We start from the raw sequence: 17,261 nt of genomic DNA on the forward strand, positions 1-17,261 counted from the left end.
TCCTTTTGCCGACACCTGTTTTTTCAACGGGTGTTTTGCTGCGGGAGTTTGGCCGAAAATGTCTCTCTACATTTTTGGGGGGGGGGGTAAATAAATGGTTGGGGATGAAGTGAAATAAAAATTAAAATAAATAAACGAAGGGGGGATTGAGGGGGTAACCCCCCGCCCAAAATAATAAAAACATTAAATTCGATGAACTTTTTTTCGGCAAAACTCCTGCGGCAAACACCCATCGGAATGACATGGACCCCTCTTAGGAGGTTTTGTCTGAATTCTGTACTGTGGAGCAGGCCAGCATATATGTGGCTTGCAAGGGCCCTAATCTGTTTTGAAAATGCCAAATAATTAACCGTAATGAACATTTAAAGAAATGTACTAATAGAAAAGTACTAAAGAAAAAGTGTAAGTGTACAGCAGAAGATACTATTTTTTTGCTTATCCTGTCAAATATGAAAGATTGCCTTTAAAATGAATCTGTGCTCTTCTCAATCGTAGACAGTTAAAATGGTGCGTATAATCGTCAGGGCAAGAGATGACGGATCCCCGCCTATGTCATCCACAGCGACTGTCAACGTCATCGTGGAATCTGGGAACACCCATTCTCCAGTCATCATTGGCAAACAAGTAAGGCGTTCTAATGGTATTCTGGACCAATGTTAACAGGAAGCGTACACCTTCATGGCTCCAATGTGTGTTTTCAGCTGAATGTAGCGAACACTGATCCGAGGCTCAGCGTGCGTCTGATAGGTTTGTACTTAGCCCCCTTGTTCCCATGATCACACTGTCCTCGCGCACATAACAACTTCCGCAGCGGACCCCACAGGAACTTAAGGTGCCGGAGAAAGCTCACCATTGTCTCCCCCACTTTGCCTGTTGCCAACAGTTATTCTTTCACGGTAATCTCTCGTGTACAAGCTGCAACATTGTCTGCACTGTCCTTGCTTCATGGACAGTAAGACACGCTGTGTACTGTCCTCGTGAAACCGCAACAGAACATGGCGCCTAATTTCTGCACGAAAATTAATGTCACTTTACATTCTCGTGTGTAAACATTTTTTGTGAAATGTGAATACAATGCACCAAAGCCAATGACTTGAAACGTGTTTTTCCGAAGTTGCTTTCATTCTGCGTTTCCCACTTCTTGACCCTCGCTGTACATTACAGTTGCATCCTTCATCTAAGTGCGACGCTGCCCCTCTCTTTCTTGCTCTTGGATCGCCCTCATACTCCTCTTTCTATCTCTGTATGGCAGCGGCTGCGGATTTACGGCCAGTGGTCGAAGTGTACTGAAAAAAGTAGTGGAACTGTGTTCTCGGCAGGGGGAAGCATAGTGCAACATGTGGCAAGGTGTTGCGGCCGGAGCATTGCAACAGTCTAAGCGACTAGTAACTAAGGCTCCTATTGCAACTTTACACTTGCACAGGGACATGAATGAACAAATCCTCTATATTGAATGGTGAATATGGTCGCAAAAAGTAGAGGAATGGTAAACAGACAAAAATAAAAGTAGTGGAACACCGCTCCGACCGTTCCCGCCCACTTCCATCACAGAATGTACCTGCATTCTTTTCCTTGTGGGAATCTGTCCATTCTTGTAAGGCTTATGTTGTCTATTTTTCTATAAGACACAGCAGCATGCTAGTTTATTGCATGCAAATTATGCAACTGGCAACAACAACAAAAAAACATAAGCACATATAACACACGATCAGCCAAACTAGCATGTATTCTTCTTAATCGTTAAAAAAGCAAAACACAATAGGCAAAAAATGTTGCTGAACAAATGCATGGAATAAAAAAAAAGAGTTTGACAGTGTGCAGACATTTACATAATTTCAGAATGTTTTATTAAGAAAAGTATCATAATTTGGTAACCATATGTAGCGCTGTTATTGGGAAATGTATGCTTCAGTAGCAAGCCGTTTCAAATGGTCTTCTCAGCAGCGTTACTCATGTAACTATTGTCTGCTGTCACACTGGCCTTTTATGCAGTTTCCTAGCCACCACCTGGGCTCAATTTGGGTTGCGTAATGCATCCGTGGCCTGCAGATCCATCCTTTCTATATAACTCTCCAAGGGCGTCCGTTTTCTATCTCTATTTAATGAGTGTCATCTCGAGCAGAAATAGCAAAACAGGAAGCAGAGGCAGCTGCTCAACAGGGTGCTTAGATCTGAATTTGAATAACTGTTTGGCGAGAGGCGGGGATAATGCGACATAAATCAAGGACTAACACAAGTATCAGAAATACATCTAGCAAACACTACAGGCCAAGTGCCATGGTCAGCTGGCGGAAGCCAAACATATTGTACCATATTTACAGCTGGCTCATTGGGAACCCAGCATATGCACAACCATCATGACTATTTAACCACTATGGTCTGGCTAATCATGCAGCCAATTCTATCCTCACAACCAACCCTTGATGCTGTCCGAATAGTGTCCTGTCATTTTATCGAATGTAAAAGTTTAGAAAGGCAAACTTTCAATTTTTTCTTCTTCGAAATGCTATTCTTTCGAATGACAATCTCTTTGAAAAAATGTGAAAGTGCCGTTGACATGGGTTAGGGTTGGGGCTTGGGTTATGGGTGGGGGTGGGAGGGTGGCATGGGGGTTGGAGGGCAGGGGGGATCCCCCCCAATATACACTAACACCTTGAAACCTTACATGGAGCTGTCCAGTGCTGAAATTACAGCACTGGACAGCTCCATGTAAAGTTTCAAACTTCGAAAAAGGGCATTTAAATGCTAATATACACAAAGGGCCTCATTACGAGTCCGGCGGTAACCAAGGCGGTTAAACCGCCTGGTTACCGCCAGACTCGTATTACCATTCCGCCTCCGTGATTCCCGGAATTACTGGGGCATTACAACCCCGGTTGTCCAGGAATCACGGAGGCGGAATGGTGTTAATCCCCATTCCCATTGAGTCCTATCGGACTCAATGGGAATGGGGATCATGGAAAACACTGGCAGCATCTTGTAATGCTGCCGGTGTTTCCTCGTCCGCCTGCAGGTGGGCGGTGTTAAACCCGCCAGGTCAAACCTGGCGGGAACATCACCTCCCGCCTGTGGGAGTCGGGATAAGGCGGTCCGGCAAAAACGGTAGCGACAGGTTTACCGCCACCGTTATTTCCGGAACGCCTGGTTTGTAATGAGGCCCAAAAATTTTGAAACGTTACATGGAACTGTCCAATGCTGAAATTACAGCACTGGACAGCTCCATCTAACGTTTCAATGTCACAAAAAAAAAACCTTTGAAATGCTACTTTTAACATGTAAAAGTGCATTTCAATTGAAACCAATCCACAACTATTATCGACGAATTGGTTTTGAAAGAAATGCAATTTGCATCTTAAATATAGCATGTCATAGCTTTTGTTTTCGAAACTTTTGTGTCAAAACTTTTGTTTTTGAAACTTTTGATTCGAAACTATAACTATAAACCGTCCAAATCACTAGACATGATACACTGTTACAAACATTTTCATTTTTAGTCTGAGTGTTTTGAAAAATTAAATGAGCACCAAGGCCTGTGTTTATTATATATTCAGACCAACAGCCATTTTCTAATACACATATTCATCAAATATAAGGATCTACCGTGATTTTTATGTTCCCAAAATGTTCTTTGATTTAATGGAAAATAGGCCGGAACCCTCCCTACATCTTTCCCAGTCTCATAGGGGAATCATAGGTGATTCCCTGCACCATGACAGTCGCAGCTGAATACACCTTGAAGACTACCTCAGTGCCCCACTGGGCACCCAGCCTAATGCCCCGTCTAGTCCTGCCATCCATAACAGAGGTTGCCATGGTAGCAAGCTTAGGGAGCATCAGAATCTGCCAATTTCTGGGAACAATTCCAAAAACAATAGAGGAGCTGGCTTTCCCCCAAAGGGTTGCAATAATACACCTGCGTTTCTTTGGCATGTGTGTTAAAATAGGAATCGGCGTTAGGTTACACCATATTGCTTTCAATCAGAATATAATGTACATGATTATTCACCATAGTGATAATGTGCTTTGCTTAGTAAGACAAGTGCAACATTCTTAGTATGATTAATATATGCCAGAAGTGATCAGTAGAAATAAAAATGGTGACATTTTAAAAAGAGGCAGGGGTTCACAATATCACATACACACTAGAGCAGGTAATGTAACAGGAGCTCATTTGCCTCGCCATCTTAACATTGTTTCAAATGTAAGGAAACGCAATGAAACCTGCAACACGTTCTCTTTAATTGCACAGTAGTGTGAAATGTGAGACTTACCTTGTAACATAGGTGCTGTAATGCAGCACCTCCAAACTAGTTCTGATACCCCCAAGTAGTTTGAAGGAACCCCTCAACCCAAGCACCACACTGATCCTCATGACCTCAGAGGTGAAACGGGTGCTGAAGCAATGTAATGCCATGGTGACTTGATCTTCCATAGATGAGAGAACAAGGCCAAAGACCCCATGCTCATGTACTGAGGACGTGTTAAATCACCCAAAAGACCAGGCCCAGCAAACAGGAGTAGAAGGAGTGAGTCGTGCTGGGAGAGAAGGGCTGGAGAATTAAACCAGAGAGAAAGGAACAGTGACCACAATAGTGAGTCCATTGAGAGGATTGTAAGGCCCAACCATTCAAATGAATTCCGATTGCACTGTGTGAATTCAAGTCCACAATCCCACTACCATTGACCTTACGGCTGATTGTAGAAACAATCAAGAGATACGATATTGCATTGCACGAATATTAGTCACTATTTATTTATTTAGTCACTTGTAGAAAAAAGTCGATTTGTGAAATATTTCAAGTGTATCAATATTTCATTGTGTGTACTGAAATCAATATTTAAGTAAATATGGAGAGATGGTATGCAGCATTAAGTAAGTAAACAGAGAAAGTAAACAGAAAAATATTGCATTGTGGGAAAAGTCCATCTTTCCAGTACCTCTGAGGGAGAGGTTTGATGGCGAGTCATTCAAATGGGGAAACATTGACTGCTGGGTTTCGGAGGTCCATACTACCAGAACTATCTAAGAACGAGACATAACCCCTGTAGACTGTACAGTGGGAATTGAAGTTAAGGATCTCCCAATTATTTGCCAGGGAGATGGCACCCTTCAAGACTGAACACTGGAAAATAAATGTCAACATCTGAGTATTCTTTGGAAAATAGTCTAGCACTGTTATGACTGCCTACATGGAACTGATGTCAGTAGTCCTAGAACTCTATGCAAAGAGACAGTACAGTTTAAGATTGCACAGAGGGAACTGAAGCCCAGGTTCCCAGAAGTCTCTGAGAAGAGACTTGTCCCGGGTGGATAGCTCAGTGGCAGCGTGCGCGTCTTGGAAGCAAGACGACACGAAGCAACAACAGGTTCGATCCCCGGGTCCGCGCTTAAAAACCTCTGGGTGTTTAAGCGCGTTATAAATACGTAACTAAAACAAAAAAAAACCTAAAAGCCACCCTGGGGTGCAACTCTAGTGTCTTCATGGGCACATAAGATAGTGAATGCACAGATGGGGTTATGATGACACAATAAATCCATTTCTGAAGTTCTCCGGTAAATACTACTTAACCGTTTCCTTCTCATTACCAGGTAAATGGTACTGGCTTTTTAATGGAACCAGAGAACCTGCCTCAGTTATAAGCACGTCATTGTACACCCAATGTAGAGGCAGTGCCTGATCAATAGGTCTGTGAAATGCATCTAGAAACTGAGGATACTGGTAGAGAAAATGACCAAGGCATTAGCAGTAATTGATAGTCTCACCAAGCTCTGTTCAGTGGATACTTAATTCTCAACAACCAGTATATTCTCTCCCTCTCTCTCCCTCTCGTTCTCTCTTTTTCTCTCTCTCTCTCTCCCTCTCTCTCTGTCTCTCTTTCTGTCCTCCTCTCTGTTTCTTCTCCTAACATGCACATTTCTGCTTTACTTTACTTTGCGTAAACATCGCAGATGCTTCTCAGATACTTGCACACACAGCATTTCTCTCACCTAGATTGCACACACATACCCTCACATACCCTCATTTAAAGTGCACTGTTGGCCTTTCTTCCTCTGTTCACAATGCCCCGTGTCTATGCTAGCTTGCACTTCCCTCAAACTCTCATTCTCTAGCACCATTTGGCCCCTTTCCTCCCAATGACCCTCTCACCTTCTCATCTGTCCTTATCTCACCTTATGTTTGCCCAAACTGACTCTTACTCTTACCAGTCTTTAACTATGACCATCCCCAGATGTTCTGAAATATACCATTGCCACACTCTCACATCTGCCCCAATTTATGGATTTACTTATTTGCGATGTGTTAGCCACTTAAAGCAGAACGCGTGGTTTCAGAGTTCAAGGGAAGACATGCAATGGGGGAGGGGGAAAGGTGGTGTGGAGCCCTGGTATAATTTAGACAAAAAGTGACAGGTAAATGCATCCTATCGATCACATTATTGCTGCTGGATTTAACATTGAATGAACATTTGAATAGTTTGCTCTTGCGTAGTCTACTGAATGTATTGTTGTTTTCCCATCTTTCTGAAATTACTGGGAAAGCGCTTCCGGAGTTCTGGGCCACACTGATATTTCCACCATGGCACAGAATCTGTTTTATAGGGATCTGAAACCTCTTTCTAGCCCTCAGGGTCTATGTTTATTCAGCAAATTTAACCTGTCATGTTTTGCTTTTTATTGGTTTTCTTTTCCATACCCGGGGAGACTCGATTGCACTCCCCACACATGCAGCACATTATTGCCTGACCCAAAACACTATCCACCTTTTAGTGGTAAAAAATGATAAAACAAAATCGAAACCAAAATAGTCAAGTTGGGGATCAACCGAAACTCAGCCCTTGATATCCTGGTTCTTGTTTCCTGTTCCATATAAGATGGATCTGTGGAATCTATTTCTTTAGTAGCTCCAGGAAGAGGCCAGGGCAGCTCGCATGACTGCTCCCCCCAAGTCTACCTCGTTAGTTAATATGCACCTGAGGAAGTGATGCTGGGAATGCTACTTCTGGCTGACGTCATTGATCTGAGGGTTGAGGGTGAGACTGGATTCAAAGATCTTCCCTGGGTTCCTTGATTGCTTCTCAGGGAGGTGTGGTTGGGGGCCCCGGGTACATGGTCCAGAGAATAGGAGACTTTTACAGAGGTCTTTTCCAAAGAAGAAGCTATATGACCCCATTTTGGGATAGGTTTTTGTGCTTCATCGAGTCTTGCATGGTGGTTAAGAACTTTCTCAGGAAATTCTCACCTCCACTTCCAACCTGTGTTCACATGTATTCCTATTTTCCACTCATTTCTTATTCACTCACATTGGTCCCCCGTTACCAATGTGCCTCCATTATTCTTGATTTGCGCCCACACTCATGTATCTCCGTTTGTCTCTTAGCTATCGTGAGTATTTTCTTTTAACTCGCAACTTCTTTGTATGCGTTTTACAACTCGCACAATCCCTGTAGCTTTTCTTATCTTCCTGCATTTCCTTCTTCAGATTGCATCACATCTCTTATTCACATCCCTTCTGTCCTTCTTCGGTCTCAGTCTACCCTTACACCCCCTTGCCTTGGTTTTCAATATCTTCTTCCCTCCATTATCTGTCTCTTTCGTTCTTTATCATCTCTCTGCTCTTTCCCAATCTGCTTTTGTGGTTCTTGTCTTTCTGTCTTTTGTATAGCTTTGTTTTGTATGTATATTCCTTTACTACATTTCGTTTTTCTGTGTTTCTTTTTCTTTCTCCCCTCTACCTTCTGATGTTTCTTTTTAATCTTTCACTTCCGTTGTTCTTATCAATGCAGAAATGTATCATGTTTTTTCTAACATTGTTTTTCTCCTTGGTGTATGTTCCGTTCGTATTGTTTCTTATTCATTTTTCTTTGATTCTTTTCTTGCAATCTCATTCTTTTTCTTTCACCCACTCGTGTTCTTTTCTGTTTTGTTGCTACCGCCTCCTTTCTGCTCCTATAATTCTCGTTAACCACTGTTTCTCTCAACGTTCAACCGTCTCTTTTTTCGCTTTGTAGTTCTTGTTTCATACTTTCACTTGTTATCTCTCCCCCCCTGCATCTGGCCCCTCTCCTCCTCCTCCACTACTACTACTCACCCATCAGATCTTAGAGGACAGTGGCACTCCAATTTGTTTTGCATACTTTTTCCAGAGTAGAGGCTGGCTGCAGGTGATCAGTACCTAGGTGCCACACAGGTGCTAATTCATGAGAGAAATGATGCCACCTCAAGACTTTGATATGCTAAGGTTATGGCTGCAAGCTCTGTTCTAGGCATGACCGCTTCTGCTCTTCATCACTGTCTACGTGCTGGGCCTCGAAGAGTATCGTCTGGCGCTTATTACTCTATTTCATTTTTACTGTCAGGACTCTCTGTCCCTGGTGGCTTTTGTCATTGAGCAGGTGATCTTGGTACTTAGTACGACATGTACATACAGGGTCACTTGCCTGTCCCGACTTTGAAACAAGATGTTCATAGAAGCCAAACTCACTGAAGGTCAAATAAGTCACTGAAAGCTTCTAAGACCTCTGGTTGACCATTTCGTTCAAAGCCATCATGGATTTCCTGACACGGTCACCCAGTGCTAGTGAATGGGCGAATAAGAAGCAGGAGAACGAAGTCCTTAGTGGATTGGGTGCAGCAATTAAGCCTGGTTGTCCTCTTGGGATTTGGTTGAGTGTTTAGCTAACACTTGACATTGGTAATTGTCGGAACCGCACCATTTCTGAGCCCATAGAGTCCTTGCTTCAAGTATACCAGATGAACCTTCGGAGTGTCACCATCTCACAGGTTTGGAATGGCTGAGGTCTCACAGATTACTCATTTAGAACAAGGTAGGCCACGTGACCGGTAGAACGATAATGGGTTCTCATCCAGTCATTTCGGGTGACATAGACACTTCTGCACAGTCGGATTTGGGTCCTTGGTGCGCAATTATGGATGCTAGTTCCTTCAGGCAAGTGCAATAATACTGCCATGCGCCTCTGCAATTGTTCAGGGTTTTTAGATGTTCAGGATGGCCAGAGGACCATCTCTTCCATCCCAGGGCCCTTGCCACAAGGGATAAGTTATTGCAGCTGCATTCCACTGGCTTTGCAACAGCTGTCCCTGACATGCCTGATCGCCATGCAGTCCCACCTTGTCACGTGAGTCTGCTTTTATAAAACCCTGAATCACCATTGCAGTAGTTTCCGGGCACCTAGCCTTTCTGTGTACTCGTGTACTGTTCCCTCGCCAGTGGTATCCAGACTTCATCCTGCTGGAGGTGAGAAAATGGGCCAAGGGAAAGCTACAGACACATTAAGCATTGTACCCATATCCCTAGTACACACAGGCTAGACTCACATGATGGGGAAGGTGGGAACGGCTGCTTCCCGGGTGGAACAGAGGGGTTGGATCTGGTCAGAGATCCTTAAGCACGTGCTCCTTCCGACCTGCACTGACCAGGTGTGAGGAATGCCTTGCTCTTGGCATAGAGAGAGAACTTGACTGGGAAGCTTCACCGAGATGCAGCCCTTTCCATAATCTCCCCTGGGCACATGTCGATTTACCGACTTGGCAGGGGTGTTGCTAAGTCTGGAAAAGACCCGGGGCTATGCTGATGTTGGAACTGTGGGGGCTGGGGGCTAGCTAGCCTTTTGGCTGTAGCTCTTGAGATTCTATCTGGGGCTACAACCAATAGACCAGGGGCTATAGCCCCCTTAGCCCCCCCTAGTAACGCCTCTGCCACTCGGTGCATTACATGTAACTGAGCGCTGCAGACTTTTCACTTAAATATCCTACTTTTCAGTGGAGCATTTTATTGTATTGTATTGAAGCCGTCATATACATAGCGCCTTTCCCCATGTGTATGTCCTCAAAGCACTTTGTGGTGGGAACGCCCTCGGGGATCGAAGTCCAGGTATGGGAAACGTTGCATGAGTAGCCTTTAGAAGCATGTGTGCATTTGGCCGAGATTAGCACTTAAGAGGACTGGCTAGGATCCAGTATGCAGCCCAGGAGGTCATGAGGTAAAACGAGTAGTAATATAATTATTTAAAAACAGTTTTACAAACACACATGTCAAAGTATTGTCCGTAGGTTGGTGAAAATAACATGTAGTGTGTGTTGTGCATGGACCCATGCAGTAGCTAGGGGCACCCAGCCGACAGTCTTCCTAGCAGGGATCAATCACCCTGTGGGACTCTGAGCACACAGTGGCATCATGGCCTAGGGGCACCCTTGCCAACACTGCATCACTGGCACACACATGCAGAGTTGCCCTGCAGGGGCTCTTCTATTGCAGGTGGACAGCGTTGCCTCGCAGGGGCACTGTCTTCAGGATGGGCCCTGCAGGGCATGTCCATCTGCCTCACATGCAGCTTCAAGAGGAAGCACACCACAGCGTGCATGTCCAACTAACTATATTATTTACATTTACATAAAGAACCGCTTGTTGAGAACTGGTGTTTAAGAAAATAAATGATTAGATTATGTAGAGCTTGCAGGCAATGACATAAAGCATTCCAGATCATGCAGTGCATGGCACAGTGACTGATGCCTTGTAGGTTCTTAAGGCTTAGCCAGTAATGACATGTACGCCTGGTCCCTTCTCTGTGGCATATTACCAGTGCTTCGAGCTGAATAATTCTGAGCTCAGAAAGAGAAGAAGGAGACTCAAGAAGTCAGTGGTTTCATTGGCCGTCTAACAATCTCTTTAATTAATGTAGCTAACTTGAAAAATACTTTGCACAATAAAGTAGAATGGACAAATGTCTGACCACCGGACACAAAGCACTTCCGGTGGTCATCAAACAGTTTTGCCAGAAGGCTGCTAAAAATGAATCACGTTATGACAACATCTAGTCAATGTTGTGATCGACTGATTTTAGAATCAATATTTAATATACAATCTCCCTCAACTGCCTGTGTCTTGCTCATGGTTGAATTAGCAGATGTGTATGGTTTTGTCTGCTGTTCATAGATGTATACTGTGACAATTCATTAGAAAGTACACATACAAATAATTCTGCTTTGAGGTGTTGTACTTGCTCTGTCAAGATGGTTCTTAGTTTCTCTGGTGTTTTGGAGTGTCTCCAGGCCATCAAATAGCCAATTCGGGGTTATATCCCCAGTCACTCTTCTTACTTATCGTTTCCCCGAGATAGTGCTGAGCGAGACCGTGTATTAGCACCCTGCGAGGTGCCCAATGCACGGACTGCGTGCTGTATTCACAATGGAAAGCTGGCGTTCCAAGCACTTCCATTAGCGTCGGGCGCTTCCCTTCCCTGCTTCCGCTCCCCCTTCGCATTAGCACTCGTGTAGATCACTACACGGGTCCTAATGGTGTGATTTTTTAAATTTTGTTAAAAAAAGAAAACATAACTTTATCTCGCTGCACGGCACCACACAGTGCCTTCAGCCAGACTGTCCCCTCTTCAGTGTTGATGACATCAATCATCAACATTGAAGACGGACTTTCTGGCTGAAAGTACTGTGCTGCGTCGGACCCATACAGCACCTGTATAGTGATCCCTATTCGGGTGCTAATGGTGATATGCCCATCAGTGACTGGGCCCACCCTGTAGATAATGAACCACCAACCTCGTTAAGGGACTCTTGCTGCGCTCAGGCCTTTAACTTGGGTGGCGGGTCGTTGCCTACAGGGTGGGCCCGCCACCTCTGGGCATATCGCCTCATTAGGGTGTTCGTGATTGGTATCCCTTCTCCCTTTTCCTTGACCGAAGCCTCACACCTTTCGTTCTCTTCCTTTCCCTGGCCTGTCCTTCTACCATCTCTTTCTCTGCCATAATACCTTAACTTTTACTTTCTCCTCCTTTTACTTGGCCAAAGCATGAGCTTTTTCTCTGTGTGCCTTTCCCATGGCAGCCTCCTTGGCCGTTTCTCTCTCCACTTCCTCTGTGGCAAGGATCTCAGCCTCTTCTTGCTTCTCTCATTTGGGACAGAGCTTCAGCCTGTTCTCTCTCCACTTTCACCTCACTCAGAACCTCTGGCTTCCACTTCTGCTGCCTTTTCATGAGCCACAAACTCTTCTTGTTCACTGACCATGGCTGTTCACATGCCAGCCTCTCTTTCCTTTTTGGGGAAGCTGGCCCACTGATCTCTTTTACTCACCTTCTTGTTTAAGGGTATATTGGGTCTCATTACGCGTTTGGAAGCAGCCATGGCCTTAATAAGGGCTTGGTGCCTCCAAACTCGGGTCCGGGTCTGTGGTCCCTGAATGGGGAAATACCGGGCCATTCTGACTTTGGAGGGTCCGGAATTTCCCCATTCAGGGAACCCGGACCATCCCCATTCCCATTTGAGCCCCCATATGGCTCAATGGGAATGGGGCGCATGCTAACAACTGGCCCGTTAATGACGGGCCCATTGTTAACATGCTGGTCCCCTCGCGGGACCTGCAAAGGATGTCTGGTGTGACCAGACATCCAGAGCGGGTACCGCGAGGGAACCTCTTAATGAGGCGGTACAGGGTTAACCGTGCCGGCACCTTTACCAGCGCCGTTAACCCCTTACCGCTTCACTTGTAATGAGGCCCATTGTCTCTCTCACACCATTCTCCTCTTTGGTGCTCTCCTCTTCTAACTTCCTCCATCTCTCCCCATTTTCTCTTTCCGTCCATCTTTGCTTACTCTCCAATTTGTATTTTTCTCTCTGCCTTCCATCACTCTTTGTGCTTTCACATTCTATCCACATTATTCCCCTCTCAATCTTGTATCTGCTTCTCCCTTCCTCCATTTTACAGGTTTTCTCTTCTCAACAGCTTCCTAAACTTTCTGGGTTTTCTCTTTCTCGCCACTTTCTTTCATAATTCCCCAACTCGCTTACATGAATTGCCAGTGCTGCACTCCAAATCACCCTGTCTTTGATATCCTGGGAGCTGGCCTTTATACATGGCTTGATTTAATAACTTCTCCCTTCATGGTTGGGGAGTTCAGATGTTTGTCTCAGCATGCTCAGTGGCAAGGATGCAGTGTTGGATGATGAATTTTTAATTGGAGGGGCGTAAATATTAGGGACACATACGCTCATGTGCCCAAACTAACCATGGGCAATTCAGCGGTGGATTTCTCCCCAAGAAGGTTTTTGGAATAATTTGTTTAAATCGTCCATTATACAGTACACTTTCTGTGAGAAGTTGGGTAAAAAGGCAGACAGTTTTCAATCGGTTTCATAAGGTAATACATGAAGGAATCCAGTAGCTGCAGGTCACCAACATTGCACAGGGGCATTTCAGAAGGCATTTTCATGATGCATTTCCCCCCAATATATGCCAGTATAAAAAAAATTAACAAAACATGTTTATGGTGTCTGTTTGCATACATTTCCTTGCATGCTGCATCTATACCTGCCAGTGTCCACCTACAAGAACATGCTTATATTTGCCTTGTGCATAATGCCATTAATGATAATATAAAAAAACATGTCCAAACTGGTTCTGCCATTATATGCCAGTACCGGCACATAAGAACATACTGCAGTTGGCTTTGCCGTTAAAACTGCCATGATGCAATAAAAACAACATCCCCAACACGTAATAATACTTGTGTTTGCTTTATCATAGACACCAGGCAAAAAATGCCATGAGACAGTAAGAAATCGCCAGACTGGCTGGACCTACATGCCAGTATAGCCACATAATAACACTTATCATGCTCATCTTTTCATTGATGCACAATTCTGTGCCACAGTAAAAATGGCTAGACTGGCTGTACCATGCTTGCTTGATCATAAATCCCCAGCACAAAATACCATGCCAGAGGCAAAAAATATATCCAGACGGCTGCAGCAATGCAGTGCAGTCTAGCCATGTAACATCACTTGGCAGGTAAGCTTGATAAGTGTTGTAATGTGGCTAGATTGGGCTGCAGCGCTATGTGGGCATTCACAGATGTCAATGTCAATGCGGTGGGACCAACTACATTAGCTTCAAGCCCCACTTGTTAGACAATCTTGGCTACGCCTCTTCCTCAGACTTGGTTTGTTCCTCTCCTTTCCTCCTTACTGGCCTGATCTGCTTCCTTCTGCTCTCGCTCACATACACCATCATTGTTACAATGGCTCTTTGTCCGCTTTGATCTGCAGCCTCTCACGTTGGCTTCCAGTCACCATTACCTGTGGTGTTCTTTGCATCATTTCATGAACTGTGCCATTTTCTACTTGTCTCTTTTCTGTTTTTCCTAATTGGGACGTCTTTGTTTATCTTAAACAGAAAGCAGGAAACTGTCCTGAAATGCACTTTTGAAAAACAACATTGAAGTCAATGGAAGTCTGTTGTAATGTGGCAGCCTTTCCCCATGCAGTCATGTAAACATTGTGCAGGGCTTGAGGTTGTGGTGGCATCTCCTTTCTTTTCTCTGTGTTTGTTCCCAGACCCGGAAAGACCTTTGTGCATGGAATTTATTGGGATTGCTGTGGTAACATTTTGTGTGGTTTCTGAACATGGCACGCAGCAGTTGGCCTGGTTACTGGTAGTCTTACAGACGGCAAATGTGGGCTCCACTAACTTGTAAACATATTTTCTCCTTGTAAAGGAAACTCACTGTGCTTGGTCTGTTTAACTCGTATTTGTGAGAACTAACCCAGAGCAGCCGGCTGTACGACTTTATTAAAGAATGCTACATAATCAGAACGTTTGGAAAGCAGGTTCTAACCACCCTAGAAGCTGGCATTCTATGCTTTTCCGTTGGTCTGCTCAAAACTTCAAGCCAATCAGCGATCTTGGAACGGAGGCTCTAATTGATATGAAAAGTCATTTATAACCCAGCTGTACACAAGTATTTCTAGGTGCCAACACGTGGTACTAGGCCCATAAAGGTTGCATTCAGTGCTTGCCGTTGTGATGTGTACACACTGGGACTGGTCAAGGATGCATGGACAAGGTGTATCCCCCTTATACATGCTCAAATGGCATTAAGGCCATTACTGTGTCCATTATTGTGTGCTAGGAGACCTTCAGACTTGGTAGAGGTCCTCACTTTTACTGCCTGTAACCATCTCTCACACAAGAGAGCCCTCTGGTGCGGGCTCTAAGGCTTCAACATAGCAGACCGGAGGCTTCAGTAAGAATTAGAAGGGAGCACATTTCCAAGATCACTGTATCTCCTGAGAGGTCCAAAACTAAGATTCTAGTTGTATACATCTTTGCTCTTTAATAATGAGAGAATACAAGTAAGCATTGGTTGAAATCTTCACAGCGTGGTTTCAAACCCTGACTAATGTCTTGGGTTCCTTTCTCCGTAAGTTACATTCCTGATTCTGGCACACAGGCTGCTGACGGCATTCCTTCTCTTGCAGTATGAAGGTAAAATCCTTGAAGGTCAAACCAGCACAAACGTATCAAGGATACGCGTGGGGGACAAAGATATCCGGAAGACACCAGCCTGGCGGGCAAAGTTCAAAATATTGTCAGGCAACGAGAAGGGCAACTATAACATCACAACCGACCCCGAAACCAATGAAGGCCTTCTGAGCATCATCAAGGTAACATGTCCATGCAGGTGTTTGTAATGTTGGATTACTCCAGGTTTTAGAGGGAAAATATAACTATTACTGTGATTGCTGGTACTTATTTGAAAAGTGGTTGATTCGTAATGCAAACGTGAGCAGGCGGTAATAAAGGAGTGGGTGATTCTGAGAGGGTGACCGAGGATCAATGGGCAAAGGCGGAGGGGCAGGGCAGCTGGCATGGGCACCATAAGTGGAGCAGAAGAGGAAGGCTCAGATGGAGCAAGCAGATTACATTTTGAAACAAGAATATCTGATGGCATATAACTCGGTTCAGTGCCAGGCCCTGTTCTACATGGCAATGTGCTGCAAACTTGAAGACACCTACCACAGGGCTCCAATAGACATTTTACAGGCGAGTGAAGCTTTGCATCCTTTTTGGGTCAAACTAGAGGGCATGGTGCAGTGCTAAGAGTGTGCCAAAGGCATGGCATACATGCACAGCATAGCACAGATAAAGGCGATTGCCCCAACTAACATGGGTAATAATATGGTCAATGTCGTAATGCTCCACCCTTATGCTTGATGGAACAAGTTCACTCTATGCAGCAGTTTATGGTGGTATCGACAGTCTTTTGAAGTGGTATTATCATATCATATCATATCATATCATATCATATCATATTAGTCTGACTGCAATGTGCAAAGACATCCATTTTCTCTTACATAAAAAATCACAGGCTGGCAATCCTGGATGTAAAACTCGTTATCACTGTTTCCTTCCCCTCATGTTTACAGCTGATGCATTGCTCCATCTCAGTATAGACTAAGTTCGTATCAAACCTCAAGCCTTGGCGATTTATTTTTAAACAGGGGGCACTCCTGCCTCGGTCTCTTACATAATAAAGGCATTTCCAGTAGCTGTATCCGGTTTTTCTGTCTGATCACCCTCCCCGACATTATTGCTGAAATGCAATTAGCACTTTACCTTGAAAGAGCCCTGCCTATTACAAATAAGCGCTTGCCGCTCAGGGCATTAACAGTCTATAGAGCCAGACTGGCAAGCACTCAAGAGTGCTTCTGCACTCGTTGAGTTGCTCCGTACAGCAAATGCCAAGCTTATGGCAAAGACAACTGGGGCATGCAGGACCAGGGATCTGCTCTCTGGTGTACTTAGCTCCAGCTCTTGAGCCGGTAATCCCAGGTTCTTAAGTAGGCCGATCTAGAAGAAACAGGTTTAGGATTTCTTTTAACAAAATACAGAATACCTGCATAGACGATAACGCTAGTAAATAACTTGAGCCCAACCCCATTTTAATGGCTCACAAACTATGCCTGCGTGTTAAGAGATTATCCTGCCACTCCGAACAACAAAACAGCCATATGTGAGGAATGCCACTTATGTCCTCATTTTCTTTAGACTCCAGGGCATTTTGTACGTGCAACACATGAATACAAGCTCTCCACATGTTTACTGCCTCGTGCCATTTTATGCAAATTCCACTGGCCGAGTGGGACATGGAGTTAGTGCGTGAATTCCCTGACCATGATCACTTCGAGGCCTTTTTGTGCTCACTGGATCTGCCGCCCACTTTTAGTCCGTTGTTTTTGTTAATGGCCAGCAGTTTGCCAGGTCCATGCAGGAGTGCTCCTGGGACTGGTGGAGTGGATAGGTGGGAAGATAGTGGATGGTGGTGAAGGTGGGATGAGTAGCCAGTGTGGAGGTGGGTGGCTGGGAGAGGTCACAACTCATTACACACGAGGAAAGGAGCATGGGGGAACCATCTGTGCAAAGATGGCAACTGGGAGTAGCAAGCACGCA

At 44.7% G+C, this 17,261-nt stretch overlaps 1 protein-coding gene across 1 annotated transcript in view; it reads left to right on the forward strand.

Moving 5' to 3' along the window:
* The window catches only part of CDH26 (cadherin 26), a 551,648-nt gene that overhangs the window by 299,395 nt on the left and 234,992 nt on the right, over window positions 1-17,261 (forward strand). Inside the window, exons 6-7 of the mRNA XM_069650706.1 lie at window positions 496-624; window positions 15,290-15,475. Coding sequence (XP_069506807.1) covers window positions 496-624; window positions 15,290-15,475 — 315 coding nt within the window. The remainder of the gene's footprint in view (window positions 1-495; window positions 625-15,289; window positions 15,476-17,261) is intronic.

The sequence above is a fragment of the Ambystoma mexicanum genome, chromosome 3p (assembly GCF_040938575.1).
Source record: "Ambystoma mexicanum isolate Mex_15411 chromosome 3p, UKY_AmexF1_1, whole genome shotgun sequence".
Classification (NCBI taxonomy): domain Eukaryota; kingdom Metazoa; phylum Chordata; class Amphibia; order Caudata; family Ambystomatidae; genus Ambystoma; species Ambystoma mexicanum.